General features: G+C 44.1%; 1 protein-coding gene across 4 annotated transcripts in view; it reads right to left on the bottom strand.

Moving 5' to 3' along the window:
• The window catches only part of GAD1 (glutamate decarboxylase 1), a 56,950-nt gene that overhangs the window by 14,096 nt on the left and 19,968 nt on the right, over positions 1–22,886 (bottom strand). For all 4 annotated transcript variants that reach the window (XM_053359849.1, XM_053359850.1, XM_053359862.1 and 1 more), the window contains exons 5-8: positions 19,586–19,828; positions 13,128–13,218; positions 2,295–2,407; positions 527–642 (exon numbers count right to left, since the gene is read on the bottom strand). In XM_053359849.1, coding sequence (XP_053215824.1) covers positions 527–642; positions 2,295–2,407; positions 13,128–13,218; positions 19,586–19,828 — 563 coding nt within the window. The remainder of the gene's footprint in view (positions 1–526; positions 643–2,294; positions 2,408–13,127; positions 13,219–19,585; positions 19,829–22,886) is intronic.

The following is a 22,886-nucleotide window of genomic DNA, read 5'->3' on the forward strand; positions in this document are numbered from 1 at the left end:
GAGCCTCCCTCCTCCCTGGCTGGCAGGGAGGGAGGGAGAGGAGCTGCTTCCTTTGAAACCCGGGGAATTTAAGGGACATCATCAATAAGGGACAGCAGCGGGACACGGCGCTGGGATAAGGGAGTTTCCCACCAAATAAGGGACGGTTGACAGCTATGGTTTTGTCACAATGAAACATGTGCAGGTGGGGAGGGGAATGTAAAACCCACTTCCGTGTGGCAGCCATGCCAGGCATACTGCCTTCAGAGTGAACTTAGCGACAGAGACGGTGGCTAGAACCAACTCTAGTAAACAGCATCCTCAGAGGACCAACCATCCTCCTATTCAACAGAACCTCCATCTAAGTAGTTGGAGGTCATTTTCTGTGACAGTTTTAGGGCCACCCCCAAATATGCAACTGGTGGTGTTGAAATCAGGCAGTCGTGCCCCTTCAGAATTGAGTTGACGGTGACGGAATGGCGTCTTCCTTAGGCCCCGCCCCCAAACAATTAGAGTAACAACAGTTAATTAAGCTTGTTGAGCTCACATGTTCTGAGGTAAAGAGGACCAGTTTAGGCACTGCAGCCATGCCTTTGGTTTTGACTTCTGGGAAATATTTGTAGCGGGCAGCCATGATGCTATACATATTGGATATAGCACCACCTGTAACAAGAGAACATGATAACAGCATGTTAGAAAAGAGATAAGAGGGAGGGCGGGAAAAGTTTGGTATTGCGAATGGAGGCAGAAAAGCATAGCTGGTGAAATGTGCTGTGTACATTTCATACAGGCATGGCGGAATTTAGAGGTGTGATGCAACAGAGTTGTTTGTGGTCTGCCCTCGACCCCCTAAGTTAGCCTGCCGCCTCACTCTGCCCAATGGTAGGACCAATTGTTGTTTTTAATTGATCCTCTTAAAATGGCCTAGCAGATAGTAACTGATGCTTTTAATGCTGTTTTTAAACAAAGTAATTGTTAAGTTGTGGGTGAACATATCAGACGACACAGCGATTCCTCAAACAGCTCTTGTTTATTCACAGGCCAGAACAGAACTGAACTGAAGGGTTCAGCCAGCCTGCTTATATAGAGCTCCACTACAACGCAACAGTAACCATTTTCTGTAACTATCCAATCACTGAACGTCACTTTCGATCCCTTATTTGCATATGTGGACCTGAACTACCGTATTTTTCGCACCATAGGACGCACCGGACAATAGGACGCACCTTGTTTTAGAGGGGGGAGAACAAGGGAAAAAAATTCTTCCGCTCTCTGCCCAGCGCCCCTTCAGCGAAGTGGCAGGAGGCGCTGCGCAGAGAGGGGGAGAATTTTCCCCCTCTTGTTTTCCCGCTCTAAAACAAGGTGCCGTTTAAGGTGCGTTCAGACGGCTACCTTGGAAGCCTGGAGAGCGAGAGGGGTTGGTGCACACCGACCCCTCTCGCTCTCCAGGCTTCAGGTTCCTTTCGACCTGCTCTTTGGGGCTGGCGGGGGGAAGCCCACCACCAGCCCCAAAGAGCAGGTCAGGGAGCAGTGGAAAGGCGCAGCGGAGAGGCTGCTGCCATAGTCACCCATCACTTCTCCAGCTGGGAGAGGGTCGCGGGGGGCTGCCTTAGCCCTGCACGTGCTCTCCCGGCTGGAGAGGCGACGCGCGGCTATGGAGGCTTCTGCCATAGCCGCGCGTCGCCTCTCCAGCCGGGAGAGGGTCGCGAGGGGCTGCCTTAGCCCCGCGCGCGCTCTCCCGACTGGAGAGGCGACGCGCGGCTATGGAGGCTCCTGCCATAGTCACCCGTCACTTCTCCAGCTGGGAGAGGGTCGTGGGGGGCTGCCTTAGCCCCGCGCGCGCTCTCCCGACTGGAGAGGCGACGCGCGGCTATGGAGGCTCCTGCCATAGCTGCGCGTCGCCTCTGCAGCCGGGAGAGGGTTGCGGGGGGCTGCCTTAGTCCCGCGCGTGCTCTCCCGGCTGGAGAGGCGACGCATGGCTATGGAGGCTCCTGCCATAGCCGCACGTCACCTCTCCAGCCGGGAGAGGGTCGCGGGGCTATGGCGTCTTCGCTCCATAGGACGCACACACATTTCCCCTTCATTTTTGAAGGGGAAAAAGTGCGTCCTATAGAGCGAAAAATACGGTATCTACAGTATCCCCCTGCTGGCCCAGGGTGAGAACTTCAGTACATAACAGTAATAAAGGTAAATGGACCCCTGACCATTAGGTCCAGCATACAGTTAAAAGCATACATGCTCAGCAGCTAGTTGTATTTTTCCAGCCTTAACCGACAACTTGGCATTTAGGGCAACATGTCAAAAATGGAACTTACCCGGTGAGAATATTCCATCTCCATCTTTATTTGACCATCCGATAATCTCTCTCATTTTTCGAAGCGTGATTTGTTCCATGAGGACAAAAACAGGTGCAATTTCGTATGTAAACCTGGGTACGTGAATAGACATTTGCAAAAAATAAATAAATTAAATGCCAATACCTGTTTCACAGGAATGAATATAAAAATGTTTATGCTTTCTGAAAAGATACTCTTGCTTTTACAACCTTTATGGGACTCAGCCTACAATCCTGTGCCCACTTAATAAATTCAGTGTATATGTCTACTTCCAGGTAGACATGTACAGGACCGCACTTTCAGTTAACAATAGTCTGTTGTTTAAAACATTCAAGAAATGGGAGGAGAATCCTGGTTGACAAAACAAGCATGAATACTGGGACATTGAAACTTTGTAAGAGCTTAAAAACATTAGCAGGATTCACATAACGCTTGTAATTTAAATTAACAAAGATAAAAATAGAGTATAACAAATTTAGATAATTAGAGGCAGTTAAAAGGGGAAGTACTTTGGAATCCAAGGGAGGGGTGGAAGGAAGTCTTGGGGTGAAGGGAACCCCATAAAGGTTTTGATATGACTACGGTTTTGTGAAATTAAGTGTAAATTTCTGTGTGTACAGTGGTACCTCAGGTTAAGTACTTAATTCGTTCTGGAGGTCTGTTCTTAACCTGAAGCTGTTCTTAACCTGAAGCACCACTTTAGCTAATGGGGCTTCCTGCTGCCGCCGCGCCGCCAGAGCACGATTTCTGTTCTCATCCTGAGGTAAAGTTCTTAACCTGAAGCACTATTTCTGGGTTAGCGGAGTCTGTAACCTGAAGCGTCTGTAACCTGAAGCATATGTAACTCGAGGTACCACTGTACATGTATATGTGTATGTGTGTATAAAAAAATATGTTTTCTTTTTGAAACTTTGAAAAAAAGAAACTCTGGGATTTATTTCCACAAAAGCAGGGGACAGCAAACCTTTTCAGCAGGGGGCCGGTCCACTGTCCCTCAGACCTTGTGGGGGGCCGGACTATATATTTTTTTTGGGGGGGGAAATGAACGAATTCCTGTGCCCCACAAATAACCCAGAGGTGCATTTTAAATAAAAGCACACATTCTACTCATGTAAAAACACGCTGATTCCCGGACCGTCTGCAGGCTAGACTTAGAAGGTGATTGGGCCGGATCTGGCCCCTGGGCCTTAGTTTGCCTGCCCATGATCTAAAGATTGTCCTGGAAAGAACTGTGTAATGGGGTATATCAGAGTTTCTCTTGCCCCCTGATAAAAGCCACATTTGAAAAGAACGTGCAACACTGACTCCACTTCTTCTTTATTACAAAGGCAGCACCTGCTATTTACTGGAGCTTTGTCCTGAAGAAACCAGAGGCCTTTCTCCTGGGCATGGTCGGCCAACTGGTGCCAAAGAAGGACAGAACTTTTTTTATGTATGCAACAACAGCAGCAAGAATACTCATCACGAAGTATTGGAAGACAAGATTTACCCACCCGGGAAGAATGGCAGATGAAGTTGATGGACTATATGGAACTGACGGAAATGACTGGCAGAATCCGAGACCAGGGAGAAGAGTCGGTGGAAGAAGATTGGAAAAAGTTTAAAGACTATTTACAGAAATACTGTAAAATCAATGAATGTTAGAAAAATGTTGGAATGAAGTTATATGGCTTTAGTAGAAATGTTATAAGGAACTAAGTACAAATAGATTATTAATGTATTAAAGGGAAAAAATAAGGTTAGAATATGTTAAGATAAATTACAGGACAGAAAACAGAGGAAGATGGAAAGGAATTTGCTGAAACAGTTAACTGAAGTGGAATACAAAAAGGGAGGTGTGAGGAGGTCGTTGAAACAAGTGAATGAAAAGATAAGATATTGAAATTATTGGATGTGTCTTAAATTGTTTTTGTTTTCTTTTGTTAAGTTTAATGTCTTAGTGTTAGTGTTATGTAGTGTTTTTGTTTTTGTATTTTACTGTATTGTTTTGTTTAACTTTTTTTTCCTTTTGTAGTATTTTATGTTGGGAAAGTAATTTTTTTTTAAAAAAATTAAGAACTTTGCTTTAGGATGAGAACAGAAATCGTGCAGCGGTGGTGCGGGGACTGCATGTTTGCCAACTTGAGCTCCTTTAAGGAAAGGTGCAATATAAACATAATTAGAAAAATAAAACTAAAACTTAAGGGGCAATTCAAATCCCTGGGGCTTAAAAGGACAATGCACCCTTATCATCCCTGCTGCTCACAAGGGCCTCTGCAGAAGGTGTGTGTGGGGGGGGAAGCCTCTTCAATACACCACATCCTATGCTAGCATAGCAAAGAACCTTGAAATTTGCCATCACACAACACTCAGAAATTCAGTGGATCCTAAAATTGTGATATGGAATTCTGAAAACACTGACGACAAGAGGCAGGACTATGATGATGTGGAAAACGCTTTGGAATTCAGACTGTGGGAAGTCAAAAAAATTAAGATTGCAATTTGGAAGACAATTGGACTTTTTTTATTTTAGTTTTTTTTATTGGATTTGATTTGATATGTTCATTGGATGCTCTTATTGGAAAATTAATAAACACTTTAAAAAAAATAATTCAGTGGATCCTCTGCCAACTCAGCTCTGAACCCTATTTTGGGGGTTTGTTCTGGCTATCACTACCAAGGATTCTGCCCACCAGCCATTTCAGAGGGTGCAATGGGGCAGGGGTCCTTCACTGACAGAAGCTGGTAGGTCCAGGAAGGGATGGACAAAGGATTACCTGCACTCCATCTAACCTCTGTCCAGCACAGTGCATTATGGATTGGGACTTCTCTGTTTAGCTATTTTTTATATATACTACTCTATGATTCTATGACTTCTATATATAAATAATTTATAAAAGTCAATTTAATAAATTAGATAAAGTTCCTTGAACACCCCCTGCCCCCCAAAATATCCTTTAATTTGTTTTCCAAACTTTTAAAAATTACAGTGGCCGAGGCATTTTGTGATTATACCACTTAGCCTTAGCGATTATAACTATATTGCTGGTGAGGCTGCAAAGTGTTTTATTTCAAAGAGTGTCTTATTCCTATTTGGAAAACATGTAGCCAGAACGCAGAGAGAGGCTGTGAAAACTGTAAACATCAGAAGGCTTCTCACAAAGATAATTAGAAATATTGAACTTGAGCTTTAAGAAACACCAAAACCAATTATTTGTGTGGATTTATTCTGCATATACTCCCCAAGGACAACTAATTATACCATACCACACAATCAATACCTGTCAAGAGTAATTAAAAAGGATGATTTTCTAATTACCAATTACAGATAACAAGAGAGCAGTCCATGGCTTTATCCATTTAATGGGAAGCAAGAATCACTGCATGTTCCAATTAATGTATTTCTGCCCCCGTGTACTAAAATTTCAAAGCATGTTCTATTCTTCTATTTCAGGACAAAGAAAAGTCTAAAGCAAAATTACTATTCACATCAAACAGGAAGTTGTTCCTTCATTAAAGTTCCCGGCAAAACTCTTCACTCCTCCACAATAAAGGAAATAAACCCAAAGAGAATTATAGCTAACTGCCACAATAAAATTATTCTACTGCAGTGGTTAAGACCAGATAGATAACTGCAAATTTTCTTGTAGCCCAATCGCATCAGTTGCAATAGCACAAGCTGCAGCGATTTGTGCCCAACAGCTAACTAACATGGCATCCCATGTCTCTTCCTCCTTCTTTGGCAACCACTCGTAGCTGAGTAAGATCGTTTTCCATAAACACAGTCTTAACAGCAAGTCCATAAGTGACTATGGAGACCAATTCTGGATCCACACATCCTTCCACAGTGGGGACATAGATTTCCAGGCGGGAGTTGATCAAGGTGAGGGTTTGCCAAATTTCCCTTCTTCTTAGCTTGTTTTTCCCTTTTGTCCTGAGTTCGAGTGTCTTCAAAGTCCACAACACCTTTGGTAAAGGCTGTTCTCCAGTTGCAGTGCTCACAGGCCAGTGGTTCCCAGTTGTTGGTGTTTATACGTTCTTTTAGATTTGCCTTGAGAGAGTCTTTAAACCTCTTTTGTTGACCACCAAGATTACGCTTTCCATTTTTAAGTTTTAAATAGAGTACGTAGTTGCTTTGGAAGACGATAATCAGGCATCCGAACAGCATGACCAGTCCAACAAAATTGATGTTGAAGAATCATTGCTTTGACGCTGGTGATCTTTGCTTCTTCCAGTACACTGGAATTACCGTAGTTTGCCTGTCTTCCCAAGTGATGTTTACATTTTTTCAGAGACACCGTTGATGGAATCTTTCAAGGAGTTGAAGATGGCATTTATATGTGGACCATGTTTCACAAGCGCACATGTAGGGCTTGAGTTACTTTGCCCGGCTTGTTCCCCTGTCAAAAAAACCCAAACCCCTTCTCCTGCTACACTGAGGCTGGCTTCATACGTTTCAAAATGAATGTGGTGCCAAGATGGCATAGTGGTTCAGGTATCAGACTAGCACCTGGGAGACCAGGGTTCAAATCCTCACTCAGTCATGAAGCTGAGTAGGTCCCTTAGGTGAGCCACCAACTACTGGTCTATCCTACATCAGAGGGTTGTTCTGAGGATAATATGGAGACAGCTACAATCAATCAATCAATCAATCAATCAATCAATCAATCAATAAAGAGTTTCTGCATACTACATGTACCTATTAGTATAACTTGTTTTGCATATATGTGCAGGCAACAGGGACCCCTGACCAATTTTATGCACTCATAAGGGAAGCAAAGGGGAAAGAGAGATAAATAATTAGCACTTTTCCATGTTTCGGAAAATGCTACGCATATACAGAGTAATTCCCATGGTGTGCCTGTTTTGATATCTTACCATTAAACAATTAATCAAAATATTTATACCCTGCCTTTCCCCCTGTACACATAGGACCTCCAGCACAGACCACAATTAAAACTGATAGAATGAAACAATAAAAAACAGCATATAAATAAAGAGCAAAGTAAAATGACAGCAGATAAAAGAGCATAGAAGCCGTGGGTAACATGAAACAAACAGGGGGGAGAGAGAAATAAGAATATAGCTTTGTTTTAGCATCTGAAAATCAGCAGGGAGGGAACTAAGTGTGGTGTAGTGGTTAAGAGCGGTAGTCTCGTAATCTGGGGAACCGGGTTCGCGTCTCCGCTCCTCCACATGCAGCTGCTGGGTGACCTTGGGCCAGTCACACTTCTCTGAAGTCTCTCAGCCCCACTCACCTCACAGAGTGTTTGTTGTGGGGGGGGGGAGGGAAAGGAGATTGTTAGCCGCTTTGAGACTCCTTCGGGTAGTGATAAAGCGGAATATGAAATCCAAACTCTTCTTCTTCTTCTAAGTGAACTGCCTGGGCTAGTGAGCTCTGCTGACAAGATGCTACCACCAAGAAGACCCTATTTCATGAGACCACTGGCCAACAAGGACAAGTGATTCCAAACATGGGTTCTGGTCAACTGCATCATGCTGTACCAGCTAAAATATCTCAACACTTTTCAAAAGTATTCTTCACAGAGTGTGTTGTTTCTGTTCGGCTTGGACGTGACCAAGTCTCTGGAATACCCACGGTCTTCATAATGAGTCGAGAATCTTTCTGGGGTCTTGTGAACAGTTGCATTCTAAAAGCAATAATTTGTTTAACTAATGCACTGAAGGACTTTTAAATGGATTTTTTTTTTGGCTGAGATTGTCAAAACATATGCCAAGGAAACACGAGCCAAGGGTGTGGTGCTGAGGATCCAACTTCCTTTCATCAGGGAATTCCTTGTACAAAATCTTACTAAACTTAGGTTACTATTAGATGCATTTTCTTCTTCCCTTCAGGTATTTTGTGTCAAGTACATCGCACAGACTTTAAGTACCATCAGCGTGAGAAACAAAAAGTTTGGAATTTGTATATAATAAATTGATGAGAAGATGGCAATCCATAAACTACCTTAGGTAGCTGATGTGCTAGGTATGCTATCCTACATGGTTTGTGGGTTCTGATCAAAATAAGTCAAGCAATCTTCACCTGTACAACATCCAAGATATGAAATTTTCCAGGGATGGTACATTTATAGGCTGCATGTGCATTCATCAAGCAGCTGGGGCCCAGAAAAAGACAGCTACACAGCTTGAGTCATTAATTTGGGAGTCTATACCAAGGTCTGCTGAAGGCAGTGGGAGTTCTTCCATTGGCTTCAGTGCATTTTGGATTAGAGCATGAGTATCTGTAATGAATATTTGAGTGTCTCCTGATCTTCAAACTACACACTACAATGACTTCCCAAAAAGCCCTCTGTTATTGTCAGGTGGCTGTTGCGGTTGCTCGAGAGTAACCAGGCAGGACTCCAACCTGTGTTTTACAGGCTTTATTTTGGTGCAAACTACTTACAGTGTAGCCACTGAGCCTAGGACTTGCCGATCAGAAGTTCGGCGGTTCGAATCCCTGCGACGGGGTGAGCTCCCGTTGTTCGGTCCCTGCTCTTGCCAACCTAGCAGTTCGAAAGCACATCAAAGTGCAAGTAGATAAATAGGTACCGCTCCGGCGGGAAGGTAAACGGCGTTTCCGTGCGCTGCTCTGGTTCGCCAGAAGCGGCTTAGAAATGCTGGCCACATGACCTGGAAGCTGTACGCCGGCTCCCTCGGCCAATAAAGCGAGATGAGCGCGCAACCCCAGAGTCAGCCACGACTGGACCTAATGGTCAGGGGTCCCTTTACCTTTACCTATTTACAGTGAAGAGCCCCAAAGCTCATGTCTGGCTCAATCGCTAGCAGAATCCGGGAGTGGTCCTTTTTTGGACCTCACCCAACATAAGAGTTTTGTTACCCCCAACTGTCTCCACCCCTCTCTGTGCCTCAGACTACTACACAGGATGGGTGATGGCAAGGGCATGTTTCCCTCCTGTCCGGCTTGCCCAGGAGCAGTGTTAAGGCTCCTACCATCATCCTCTGGTCCTTGCACCTCTTCCCCACTGGAGGTGGGGCTTTCCTCCTCCCCAGAAGAGGAACTGCTTCACAAGATTTTCGGAGGTTCCCTTCTATTTCTTGCCTCTGAGCCGATGGCAGTTCCCTGGCAGTTATGATGATGACAGCAATGATCAACAGGTGCAAAAATAAAATAAAATGATCCATTCAGATCCCCATTTCAACACTTGCTTTGATTTAATAAAATCAGGAAAATAAAAAGCTATCCATGGTTTTTTTTTAACTGGGCTAGTAAAAATTTTCAGCTTATACCAGTTGCTATAAAACTTCAGATTCAAGCAATTTCTGTTGGTGAGTGTTTGTATATGGGGCACCTTCAGTTCTTAGAACCAAAAACTATGGAAGTTTCCATACCCCTGAACACTACACACCAGGGCAGTCACAAACAACTTACACTGTCACTATAAACAGCATAATTTTTCTAGAAAAAGAGGTGCCAGAACTCACCATGAATCCCTCCCTTATTCTCTTAAAATGGCAATGGCGCCCACCTGACAGGTGCCAGAACTGAGCTCCAGCAACTTCCAACTGAAAGCTATATTGTACCGCATATAGCTAACAAGGTACGCGGATGGCGCTGTGGTCTAAACCACTGAGCCTCTTGGGCTTGCCGATTGGAAAGCCAGTGGTTGGAATCCACGTGACAGGGTGAGCTCCCATTGCTCTGTCCCAGTTCCTGCCAACCTAGCCATTCGAAAGCATGGCAGTGCAAGTAGATAAACAGGTACCACTGCGGCGGGAAGGTAAACAGCATTTCTGTGCGCCAGTAGTGGTTTAGTCATGCTGGCCACATGACCCAGAAAGCTGTCTGTGGACAAACGTCATCTCCCTCAGCCTGAAGTGAGATGAGCGCCACACCCCATAGTCACCTTTGACTGGACTTCACCATCCAGGGGGTCATTTACCCTCTACCTTTATAAGTCAAGTGATCTGGGTTGTCACCAATATGTGGATGACACCCAGTTCTCTCACTCCTTCTGAACAAATGTAGGTGAGACAATGGGTATTATGAATCAGTACCAATAAGCTGAGATTCAACCCAGGCGAGGGAGAATGAGTTCCATTGCACAACTGACTAGTGTTCAATCTGTTTTGTAGGCATTGCACTTCCAGGTTCATATGGGGTACGGACTCCTTTTAGGGTTGCCATATTTCTAAAAGTAAAAACCAGGACACTCCCAAAGTTGTTGGGCTTCTTTTTACAAAAACACCAAAACAACAACAACACGTGATTTTTCAATTGACTTGCCTAAGATCCAGGACAAAGTGCTGCCTTTCAGAAATTTCCCCGGGTGTCAATTCTGTCTTTGAAATCCTGGTAATGTCCGGGAAAATCTGGACGTATGGCAGCCCTATATTTGATCCAGCTCTTCCCAGAGGCATAGGTGGCCTCTGTGGCTTGGAACATTTCTTATCAGGTTAGGCAGATAAATCAGTAGGGACCCCGCCGGACAAAAATAGCCTTGCTACCGTTATCCATGTTCTGGCATTCTCTAGTTTGGATCATTGCAATGCATTGCATGTGAGACTACACCAAAGTATTAGACCAGTATTTTGATGTCTGCAGTGGCTTCCAGTCCATTTCCAGGCCTACTTCAAAGTGCTCACATGGCCAAAACTGGCCTGGGGCAAGATTGCTTGAAGGAGATACACCTCTCTGGACCTCAAGATTGTCTTCTGTGGCTGTTCTCTGGGTGCTTCTACCAAATGAGGGGGGGCAGGTGGTTATGAGAGAGAGGACCTTCTCTGTGGTGGCTCTCTGGTTGTGGAAAGCCCTTCCTTGCATAGGTTTGCCTGGAAATGTCTTTATTGTCTTTTTTACACTAGGTATTTCCATTTGAAAACATTCCAGAGCTTTGTAGAGCCATTTTATAGATACCATGTTCTGCTGCTGATTTTACCCTGGTTTTATTTTGTTGTTGGAGTTTGTGTTTATTATGCATGTTGATTTTTTTTTTACTTGTAAATTGCTGAGAGATTATTTGTTATTGGGCAGTATATAACAAACAAGCAAGGAGCGACAGATGTTTAACTCTCCCACTGAAACCAACAGAGCATTATCAATGGATGGTGCAAGTGGCAGAAAGTTCGCTTTTCCATTTGCAGGAAAAGCTCCTTCATGCGTTGTCATTTTGCCCACAATGAGCTTGCTTTCCCATCTGGTGAGATTTTTCAGCTGCTTATGAATGTAGCCATCCCTGCACACATCTAACAGTCGTCTGAAATAGAAACCTGCCTTTTGATCCTCTCATGTCACACTTTCTAAAGCCCATGCAAATCAATACACAATTTCAAACTGCCTCCAGGCATGTCTCACACCCGCTTTCCATGCCTTTCAGTAGGTCTGGGGACTGATACCAACAATCACCTTGAACTTCATTTTAACTTTTTTCCCGCAACCTCCGTATCAATAAAGATAATTGCATTTCATAAAATGATGGAATCTAACGCTAGCTACAGTTGCAATTTCCTCCTCTGCTACTGAAAGTCCTTCTTTGCACTATGTTAAAGCATAACACGGAGACTAATAATTCAGCTGAGTATGTTATCACTCCACTTTCTGGTTCTTAATCCATTCTGCATCAATGAAGAGCGTCTTACCAACTGCTTCTACGGGTGATTAAAAAATAACCTTAAAATCTAGTTCTGGTCTCTCCTCACCTTCTGAGCACATTTTGTTTTTATACATCAATTCCAGTGGAAGGTTTTGATTGTAACTCAACTTTAGCCCTCCTTTTAATACAGAAAATATGAAAGTGTGACTCCTCCAGATATTCTGGTTATCTTTAAAACAAACAAACAAACAAACAAACAAACAAACAAACAACTAGTTTCAGGTTTGTAGCCAGCACGCCTTCTAATTCCAAGATTTCCAAAAAGAAATCTTAACCACCCCACAACAACATTGAATATACTCAGGACAACTTCAAAGACAGACAGAGGTAAATCTTGAGCCAGGTTCAGATAAATGTTAATATGCCTAGGTTGTGTATTAGTTTAATTTCTCATTCAGAATGTGTGAAATGAACCTATCAAACGAACCAGGAGAAATTTCTAAAAGTGGAGAAGATGGATCAGCTTTTCCCTGATTATCTCCCAAGATGGGGGTTGGCAGCAGCAGCTGGCATGCTTACGCTACTTTTCCTAATGTGTGCACAGCAAGCAGTTTCAACCTCCTATCCATTTGTTGTGAAGATAAATAGATGATGCACCCAATGAATTTCTAGAACTATTTATTGTGGATATTTAGCTCTGCTGCCTGTTTCCATCCCTCCACCTGCCAACCTCTCATAGATTTATCCACACCATAGAACATGGGTGTAGATGCCCCCCCCAGATCAAGTAAAACAATAGAAATACTTAACTAACTGACCAATCACGTCGGTTCTGCCCCCCCAAAAGTCCTGCTCCCCTAACAAAAATCCTAGCTACGCCCATGTCATAGAACAGCATGACCCCGCAAGTCCCTTAATTTTCTTGATATGGTCTAGGTGCCACAGTATCACAGACGTTAAACCCCTAATTAATCTATCTACATACCCATACACACACCCTTAAATATCCTTGTCTACTTAGAACAGTCCAAACCCAAGAGGAGAAAAAAATAAACAGAGACAGTCTAACCAATTCATCTGTCTTCGTTTTTAGCACACTGAAGTGATGCTCTAACCCAAGGATAGCTAAGTGTTGTGCCCTCTAGCTTTGTTGACTTCAATTCCCATCGGCCCCAGCCCACAGAACATGGTCAGGGATGATGGGAACTGTAGTCCAACATCTACAGGACTTTGCCTACTCACCATACAGCAGAGAGAAAAGTCCTAAGGTACTTACATGTTTGTATTAGCAGTAGACGTCAGCCATTCTCCAGCCAAGCCAATGATATCAAGCCCTGTAGAAAGCTGGTTGAAAAAGCGAGGGTGACCTAGAAAAACAAATGACACCATCTAAAGGAGACATGCATATTATGTATGCAACTGCATTGCTTCTGGTTCTCTGAGGTTTCACATTCTTTTATCAGTAGCCCCCCAAAAATGATTTTGCAAAATGTGTTGCATAAAGTTATGCCTTCAGACTAGAAATGCTACTGTTTGTTATTACTATTTACAATAAGGAAACATGTTTATAATTTAGGTAGGTGGGAAATGGGAAATGCAATAGTTAACTCCATGCATTCGTCTACTCCTTTTCAGAGAAGTGTGTTAATCTAGAATGCACCAGCATTTGATTTATATGCATTAAAATTAAGTCTCAATAAATAGGGATGGATCTGTGGATCAGATTGCTTATTGTATAGTAGTTATTTCTTTACCTCTGCTCTTCTTTAAGACTGAAATCCCATACCCACTAATCTTGGAATAACCACCAATATATTCAATGAAACTTACTTCCAAGTAGACATGCATAGGGTTGCATTTGTAGCCCTACAAGCAATGAATGACAAAGAGGTAGAAGCAGCTCTGGGATGCCTCATTTTATATTTTCACTGCAGTTATATAAATATTTTAATTATTGTATATCTTCTATTATTACTATCGAATTCAAAAATATAGCAGACACCTGTCACAGCATCCCTTCCCTCTAGCATCCTATTAGAAAAACATAATTTCAAGACCTTCCATTCAGGGTGGCTGATTGCATATTTATTTAGCAGCTGATTAAAAGACAGCCAACCCCTTTCTTATAGCCAGATCATGGAAGCAAAGAGGATCCTGACCCACAATTTAAGGAGTATCTTTTGTTTCCTATTTTCAACCAACGAGCTTTATTCAAGTGACCTTCAGAAAGAAAATTAGTTTTTAAAAAGTATCGGTTTTGAGAGTGAGAGACAGAAGGTAATTCAGAAAACGTATTTCATGCAAAACCATGCTGACAACCTAATGGCTTGTTCTGACACAAGTTCATAAAGCTGCCTGGTGCCCAGTAGCAGAGAAGAACACTGTCAGATCATATTAGGACTCACATTAAGGTTTGATGCACACACTCAAAAGGCCTTAGAAAAATCTAAATCTAATCACTGAACTATTTTTTCATGACTTCAGTGAAAACAGGTATTCAGCGGCCACATCATCCCTCCCTACTAGCAAGACTTAACCCAAACCTGTTCATTCTGTAAGTATTGCAAAATTAAATCCTTCATACTGTGATTAAAACAAAAAAAGAACAACTGGATTCAACTAGCAAGACATAATGTTTACTCCAAGGAAATCAACATCTGGAGGTAGTCCAAGATGATTTGATGCCCAAGGTTGAAAATCCAAATGGTGTTGCACCATGATGGTAAAAAAGAAAATATGAAAGTAGAAAACTAGTGTCAGGCATGCCCTGAACCCAGCACTCTCCTCCCCACAAATCTGATCGCCTGGGTCACCTGACTTTAAATATGACCTTTGAACTGAGGATGGTAGGCATGTCTGACTGGCACTTATAAAAACACAACAGTTGTCTTTTCAACAACCTGTTATGAAAGCAAAGCACAAGGTCCCAATCCAACTAAAGTTAGTCACACAGAACCAGGGCATTTTTCAGCCAGAATTTACCAGAACTCAGTTCCAGCACCTCTCAGGTGTGCGCCATTGCCATTATAAGAGAACAAGGGAGGTGTTTGTGGTGAGTTCTGGCACCTCTTTTTCTAGAAAAATAGCACTGCACATCACTTCCACTGCAACCAATTGGACTCAGTCAGTCACAACTAATCTGTCCTACAGGTACAAGTGCTTGCTGGGAGTTAAAGTATTCTAGGAGCCTTGCCGTACAGAACTGTTGTGTGTGACGGAAAACTCGTTTCGGTATCCGTGACAAAACAACTTTCCCATTTGAACATGTGGCCCTCCCTATGTTCTTGGACTACAACTCCCATAATCCCTGCCTGTTGCTCAACAGCATATGAAAGGCCACACAAGTTAGTTCTCCCTGCATTAAATAATTGTAAAGGCTGCAACTTTACGTACTCTTCCCTAGGAGTTAAGCCCCATTGAATACAGTGCATATTAATTCTGAGTAAACATGTGTTGGTGAAAGCAGTAGTATTGTTTTTAAAGGTCCATGATCTCTCCTTGATCTCTCCCATGACAGAAAAGACAATAACTAATGATTTTAAATTATGGAAGTATTGATTTTAACTTAAATATTAGGAAATACTTTCCATCTGCAATGGGGACAAGCCATGGAGGGAGACTGTGGGATGTTCTTTCACGAAGGTAGTCAAGTAAAGTTTGGGTGGCCATCCTTCTGGGATTTATGTGTATTCATACAGAATGCAGTATGAAGCTATATTACATCTGGTAACTGCTCAGCTGTGAATACCCAGGTCTTAAAGGAGTAACAGCATGGAGAGTGTGCAATACCAATCTAGCCATAGCAGCAATGTAAGGCGATGGATAGGTCCACCATGATGTGCTGCACTGTATTACCTACCCATTTTAGCTCCCAACTATCAAATATTATTTGATCCAATGGGAGCTGGTAAATCCTTCAAAATGGCAGGTGGCTGAGCTGCCTCATGTGATGTTCTGTTTCAGTGCTGAGTAGCATCATATGTGTTGACAGTGGCTGATTTTAGCTTAGGGATTCTGGCATGCTTTGCTGTCATTGCACTGTTTCCCCATATGTCATAATATCCAGGACAAGGCACATGAGACTACTGCCATCTCACCAGACCAGGTCTGGTTCTGCTTATTACTTGAATAGACCTCCTGAGAACCACGTATATATCACCGTGGGTTCCATGATGGAAGAAAGCAGGTTATAAATGAAAAAAGTAATAAATACTGGAGCAGAGTATGGTGGCTGTTGCCCCTTTTCTGACACCTATTCTGTGATAAAAAGTAGTTTCCAGCTCAAAAATTACTTTTGTTTCCTTGCTCCACTGCTCTTTATAAAGAGTTGTAAAAGTGCATAGGACAATCTACTCAGGCTAAGTTCAGGGCATAGAAACATCATTTTGCCCCATTCTTTCCTGAACAAGATTCCCAAGGAAGAACTTTGAACAACTGGCTTTTAAAAATAAATTAAAAGTTGATGCCCAGACTAACTGCAAGCCAGCCTCTACCTGAGCCAGGCTGTAAAGGGGTCAGGGCACCCCAAGGGAGCCCCTGAGATTACACTCCAGCCAGAGTTCTTTTATAATGCATCCCAACTGGGCTCATTCCCCCAGCTCTAGCTTCTTTGTGCTTATCATTGGGACATCAGAAACAAAAATGAAAACGAGTCCAAACAGTAAGGTAAAGGTAAAGGGACCCCTGTCCATTAGGTCCAGTTGTGACCAACTTTGGAGTTGCGGCGCTCATCTCGCTTTATTGGCTGAGGGAGCCGGCGTACAGCTTCTGGGTCATGTGGCCAGCATGACAAAGCTGCTTCTGGCGAACCAGAGCAGCGCACGGAAATGCCGTTTACCTTCCTGCCAGAGCGGTACCTATTTATCTACTCGCACTTTGATGTGCTTTCGAACTGCTAGGTTGGCAGGAGCAGGGAGCAAGCAATGGGAGCTCACCCCGTTGCGGGGATTCGACCTTCTGATCAGCAAGTCCTAGGCTCTGTGGTTTAACCCACAGCACCACCCACGTCCAAACAGTAGCTCATATCTAATGGCACAGCCCTCTTCTGAACGCATCACCTTAAGTATGATTAAGAGCAAGGTTTCACCAAGAAGTGTGGGGTAGCCTGGCTCACTACAGAAACCCTCAGCTGCTTCCTAGAAGCTGCTGGTGTAACTGCTTCATGACCCCACACTGGTCTCCTGGACAGTTCACCTGCTGTTCAGCACCAGAACTTGCTTGCGAAACTTTGCTGACTCTGCTGGACAGCTCCCCTTTGAGATTTAAAACACTCACACACCCCTTCTTGAAAATTACATGTAAGTTGGCCTGAGAAAAACTCATACAGTGGTACCTCGGGTTAAGTACTTAATTCGTTCCGGAGGTCCGTACTTAACCTGAAACTGTTCTTAACCTGAAGCACCACTTTAGCTAATGGGGCCTCCTGCTGCTGCTGCACCGCCAGAGCACGATTTCTGTTCTCAACCTGAAGCAAAGTTCTTAACCTGAAGCGCTGTTTCTGAGTTGGCGGAGTCTGTAACCTGAAGCGTATGTAACCTGAAGCATATGTAACCTGAGGTACCACTGTACTCACAAATGAATGGGGGAAGATTACATTTGATACCTTTATCGGAAAAGACCTGGAAACCGGAGACTCCCCTTGCCCGATGAGTTATCAGAAGGGCGGCCAGGTATTAATGATCCCAAGAAACCAAATTCTCCCCTTTCCTTTCTTTGCTTTTTGGCATTAAATGTCTTGGGAACATAAAGAAGAAAAACTGCAAATTCAGTGTCATTTATGCCCTCATTTACCTAATGATATTGTTCCCCCGAGATACACGCCGCTTGCATTTCATCAAGTGAAAGGGATTACGACTTTTCAAATGTGCTTGTCTGCGCTGTCTACACGCAACACTACAAAAATGCCCATCTGAGTGACAAACGGAACTGCCAACAGTCTGTCTACTGTAAGCAACAAGGCAAGATTCACTTCGAAAGGAAGGGCTCTGTGTGTGTGGGGAGGGGGGGAGAGAGAGAGAGATTCAGGCCCCATGCACAGGAAAGCACAGGCTTGCAGTCTGATATAGGGAAGCTGTATTGCCATGGTGGACGGGTTTCCTTAGTCTGACAGGTGGGGCGGTGGAGTGGGGAGCCAAATTCACAGACAAATTTGAAAAGCCTGCTTCTTGCATATATTCAAGTTAAGCTGCAGGAGGGAAGCAGTGCATTTTTAAAGCATTTGCCACTGCTGCTTTTGATATGCTTCATAATATGCCCAGATATATAGACATTCCTGGAAAATAACGTATTCAGAAATATAAGGGGGGGACTTATACCCTGCTCCTCCTCTCTCTGTAGTGCTCCTGTCAGAAGCCAGTCCCTCTGAGTTCAGAAGGAACTGCTCTCAGGAAAGTGTGCCAGCTAGGATCACAACCAGGGCCAGCCGACCTATGAGGCAAGGTGAAGTGACCGCCTCGGGTGGCAAGATCTACAGGGGCAGCAGATCCAGCCTCCAAGGAATGCACTGCCTGCTGCCCCAGTATACCCATTGGAAGTTGGATCTGCTGCCTCCTTGGCAGCCCCCTGCCCAATACCACCTCCACGGTGGCTTTTTGGAGAATAGACCAGGCATTGCTGGTCTCCTCCCACCCTTGTTCCTGATGTAGATCTTTATTTCTCCCTTGTGGTTTACCCCAAAATGTCTTGGGCTGACCCTGATCACAGCCATTGCACATTTATCAAAGTCCACAGAAACAACTGTTTGGTCCAAACCACCTCTCTCCAGCTAACTCACACCCCAATCTTTAACATCTTTCTTGGGAATAGGCCTCGTGGAAACCAGGAAGAAAGGCATCAAAATTAAGTTCACTCAGTATGAGAGCATAAGCCTCTTTTTCTTTCCTTTTTGGAAGTATGTGGGATAAGAGAAGTGTTTTTCTTTTTCTTTTCTTTTTTGACATTTATATTTGGGCATTTCTTCCATGATGGAACTGAAGGTGGTATATACCGTATTTTTCGCTCCATAAGACACACCTGACCATAAGACGCACATAGTTTTTAGAGGAGGAAAACAAGAAAAAAAATATTCTGAACGAAACAGTGGATGTATGATTTTTGTGGTTCATGCTGTGGCCACAGACATGATATATGATTTGACGGTGAGTTTGGGGTAGCCCAATGCAAAAATCCTGAGAATCCATGTGGATCCATGCCATTGCGGCCCCACAAAACAGTGGATGCGTGATTTTTTGATGCAGGCTATAGCCATGGACATGCTATGTGATCTGATGGTGACTTTGGGGTGACCCAGTGCAAAAATCCTGAGGATCCATGTGCTTTTACCTCCCCCCTCCCAGGCAGCCTCCTTTATATCTAGAGTCCCTTATCCCTCCCGATCGCTTGCCGATCAGCTGCTCAGCGGTTTTGTTTCAACACCCTCTTCCCTCTTTCTAAAAAAAAGAAAAGGCATGATCTGCTTTTCTACCCTGGGCAATTCGGCTCCAGGGACCATGCATTCACTCCATAAGATGCACAGACATTTCCCCTTACTTTTTAGGAAGAAAAAAGTGTGTCTTATGGAGTGAAAAATACGGTATTTGGCTCCCCTGTGGTCTCTCATCTGGGCACTAGCCAGACCCAGATGCTCTTGGTTTCAGCCAGGGTGCCACAACTTGTGTGCCTTCAGACTCTGGCCTGGCAGAAGCCCTTGCCCACATACCCCTCACTTCTGGACAGAGCTCCAGGGCATTCTCTCACCTGTCCTGACTCCGTATTTCAGGGTGTCCCTGCAGTCCACTAGGATCTGCTCGAGTGACTCTGGGTTGTCAGACAGCTCAAGGTTGAAGCCTTCCATGCCCTCCAGGAGCTGGTGTGGGTGGTGGAAGTCCAGGACTTTGGTGGACCTGTCGAAGGTCTTCCTCACATACGTCAGGAGAATGTCCACCACCTCCAGGAGGAATTGCACCGTCTGCTCCTCACCATTCTTAGCTGGCAGCAGATCTGAGGAAGGGACCAATAAAACAACAACAGCCATGTTAAGGGAGGCCAACAAGAGGGTGTGCGATATCTCTCCCCACCCCCATGTCATCCTCTTTTGCCAAGCTACTCCTAAGTGCATGTTTATTGACTGAGTACAATTATACCTTGGTTTTCCTTCAAGGAGCTCAAGGAAGTACACAGACTCTTAACAAGTCACCTGCACTATCTTCACAACAACCCTGTGAGAAAGGTTAGACGGAGAGACAGATCGAGTGGACCCATGTTGCACCTCAAGCTTTTTGACCAAGTGGGACTTTGAATCTGGGTCTCCCCAGCGGCCAACACTCTTTTTATCGTGTTTTTTAAATTATTTTTTGGATCAGCAAAACTATACAACTAACAAGAAACAATGCAACATGTTGCTGACTGACCCTCTTAAATGCTACACCACACTGACTGCCTTTTGCTACACATTGGTTAATAGCTACCACTAGCATATCAATATGCAAACTTAAGACCACTAAAACCCTTCACCCTCTCTGTGCTCAAGAACAGGGTAGCTAAACAGGAAAATGGATGGAATTTCTGCGTTCTTTCAATGCATGCTTTGGGGAGGTGTGAATATTCTGATCCGTGTTAGTACATACACATGTAAAAACAGGATGTGGTGCTCTGGATTATTCCCCCCCACCCCAGAAAGCAAAAGTGTCCTTGTCTCCATACTCACTCTCCTCATCACTGCATCTAGGGAAGGTACTGGTATCTCTAACCTATTTAGAGCCAGGGCCCACTTAATCCCAGGGCTGTAGGTTCAAGCCCCCACGTTGAGTGAAATCTTCCTGCATTGCAGAGAGTTGGACTAGGTGACCCTCATGGCCCCTTCCAGCTCTACAATTCTGGGGTTCTAGGAAGCTGCGCTATATTAAGTCGGACCATTGGTCCAGCTAACACCAGTATTGTGGGCACTGACTGGGAGCGGTTTTGCAAAAGAAAGAGAGAAAGGAACTTGCTGGATTTTTGCCTGCCACACAACTCTTAAAGGCTCTAGATCCCTAGTTGAAAAGCAGTTGGCACACCTGTCTCAAGGCCCCCCCCTCCCCAGGCAGGTAGCCCTTTAGCTGGAGAAATGCAAGAAGTGTAGGGAAGAAAAGGATTCCATCTCAATTCTCAGAAAGGTTGGTGAACCCTGATTTAATGGGGGGGCGGGGGGGCTAGCCAAAAAAGAAGTGTGGTGTGAACCAAAACACACACAACTCTGCCTGCTTTATATGACCTGGGACTATGAAGAACTATGCAGAACAACACTTTGTGGCATCTTAAAAACTAACAGATTTACTATGGCATAAAATTTCATGAACTAACCAGAGCCTGCTTGGTCAGAGGTATGAAGTGTTATCCTCACTCTGTCAGATTATATTATATATTATATTATCCGGTGGGGAGGTGGCGACGAAGGGTGATGAGGCCACTTGCTGAATTTCTGCTTCTAAGCAAGCTATTAAAAATACAGGGACCCAGTCAGAATAGTTACACAGGCTGTTGCTCCTGTTGAACTCTGGCCCCACTGTTTTCAATATTTCCTTCCATACTCAAGAACAGAACAAAGATAATATGTGTCTGATGGTAGAGTTTGAAGCCCACAAAACCTTGTGTTGTGACAAATCTAATAGACCTCAAAATGCTTCAGGCCTCCTTTTTGTTTTGCGACAACAAACTAACACAATTGTCTCTCTGAAGAGCAAGTGTCTCCGAGCATGTACTGAGTGCCTTTCCTGCATCACTGGGCAACTATAAACTATCCCCTTGTGTGTTGGTGGTTTACTTCCAGGAAGGTCTGTGCCTCTTAATGTTAGAAATTACTGAGCTCTTTCTGTCTCAATCTCCCCTCCCCCACAAAAAACCCACTCATTCAAATACATTTATCTTACATTTGGGGTGCATTAACAGCTTGCTATATGTTTTATATCTTTGGAAACCACCCACAAGCATGAATATAACTAGCTTTAGTGCATCTTTGCTTATATATAGTAGTTGAAGGCTCCTACTGTGTGGATTCAGATCTGTTGATTGCAATGTGTGTGTGTGTTTCTGAAATTCATAAATTTAACTCCACGTGGCAAGCGATCTGAAACAGTCTTGAATAATTAATGTCTACACCTTTTCAGAGTACATGTAGAATCATGACTGTGGTCTTTCAGCAGCTTCTGACCTACCTAAATGGTAGCTATTGTGGGAAGCAGCTTCTTGGACACCGAAAGCACATTGCCTGCTGCAGTCAGAGGCTACAGTATGACTGGCTGAGTTTGCCATTTTATAAGTTCCTAGGGCCCCAATAAAGGGAGAGGAGTACAGGAGAAGTGGATTGGAGGTAAAGGTAAAGGGACCCCTGACCGTTAGGTCCAGTCGCAGACGACTCTGGGGTTGTGGCACTCATCTCGCTTTACTGGTCAAGGGAGCCAGCATACAGCTTCTGGGTCATGTGGCCAGCATGACTAAGCCGCTTCTGACGAACCAGAGCAGCACATGGAAATGCCGTTTACCTTCCCGCCAGAGTGGTACCTATTTATCTACTTGCACTTTGACGTGCTTTCGAACTGCTAGGTTGGCAGGAGCTGGGACCGAGTGGCTCAAAAGACCACCTCCAGCCCTTGATTTTACATGTTGCTCTGTAGGAGCTCTCCTTGGTGCTGAATTTGAATTCATCTTCGTCAAACCCTGAGCTACACGATCTGCATGCATGACTCAAAGCCTGGAACGCCTGAAAAAGAGAGGAATGCCTATGCTTTCGTACAAAGTGTGTTTCCTTTCACTTCTATGGAGTCATCACAGCACTACTGTCATGTCTCAGCTTAAGTGGGGGCTGCTAGCTAAGAGCCCTGCTGCACCAGAATTAAAGCCTGCCTAGCCTAGTGTCCTGTTACCAGCAGAAGTCTGATCAGGCAAGTGCCCCTGGAAGCCCATATACGCAAGTCATGAAGGCAACACTTTCCACACACTGTGTACCCTCCCCCAGCAACTGCTGTTAATGTCTCTGCACACGGAAGCTTCATATAGCTATGGTGGCTGACAAGCCATGAAT

The sequence above is a fragment of the Podarcis raffonei genome, chromosome 1 (assembly GCF_027172205.1).
Source record: "Podarcis raffonei isolate rPodRaf1 chromosome 1, rPodRaf1.pri, whole genome shotgun sequence".
Classification (NCBI taxonomy): Eukaryota; Metazoa; Chordata; class Lepidosauria; order Squamata; family Lacertidae; genus Podarcis; species Podarcis raffonei.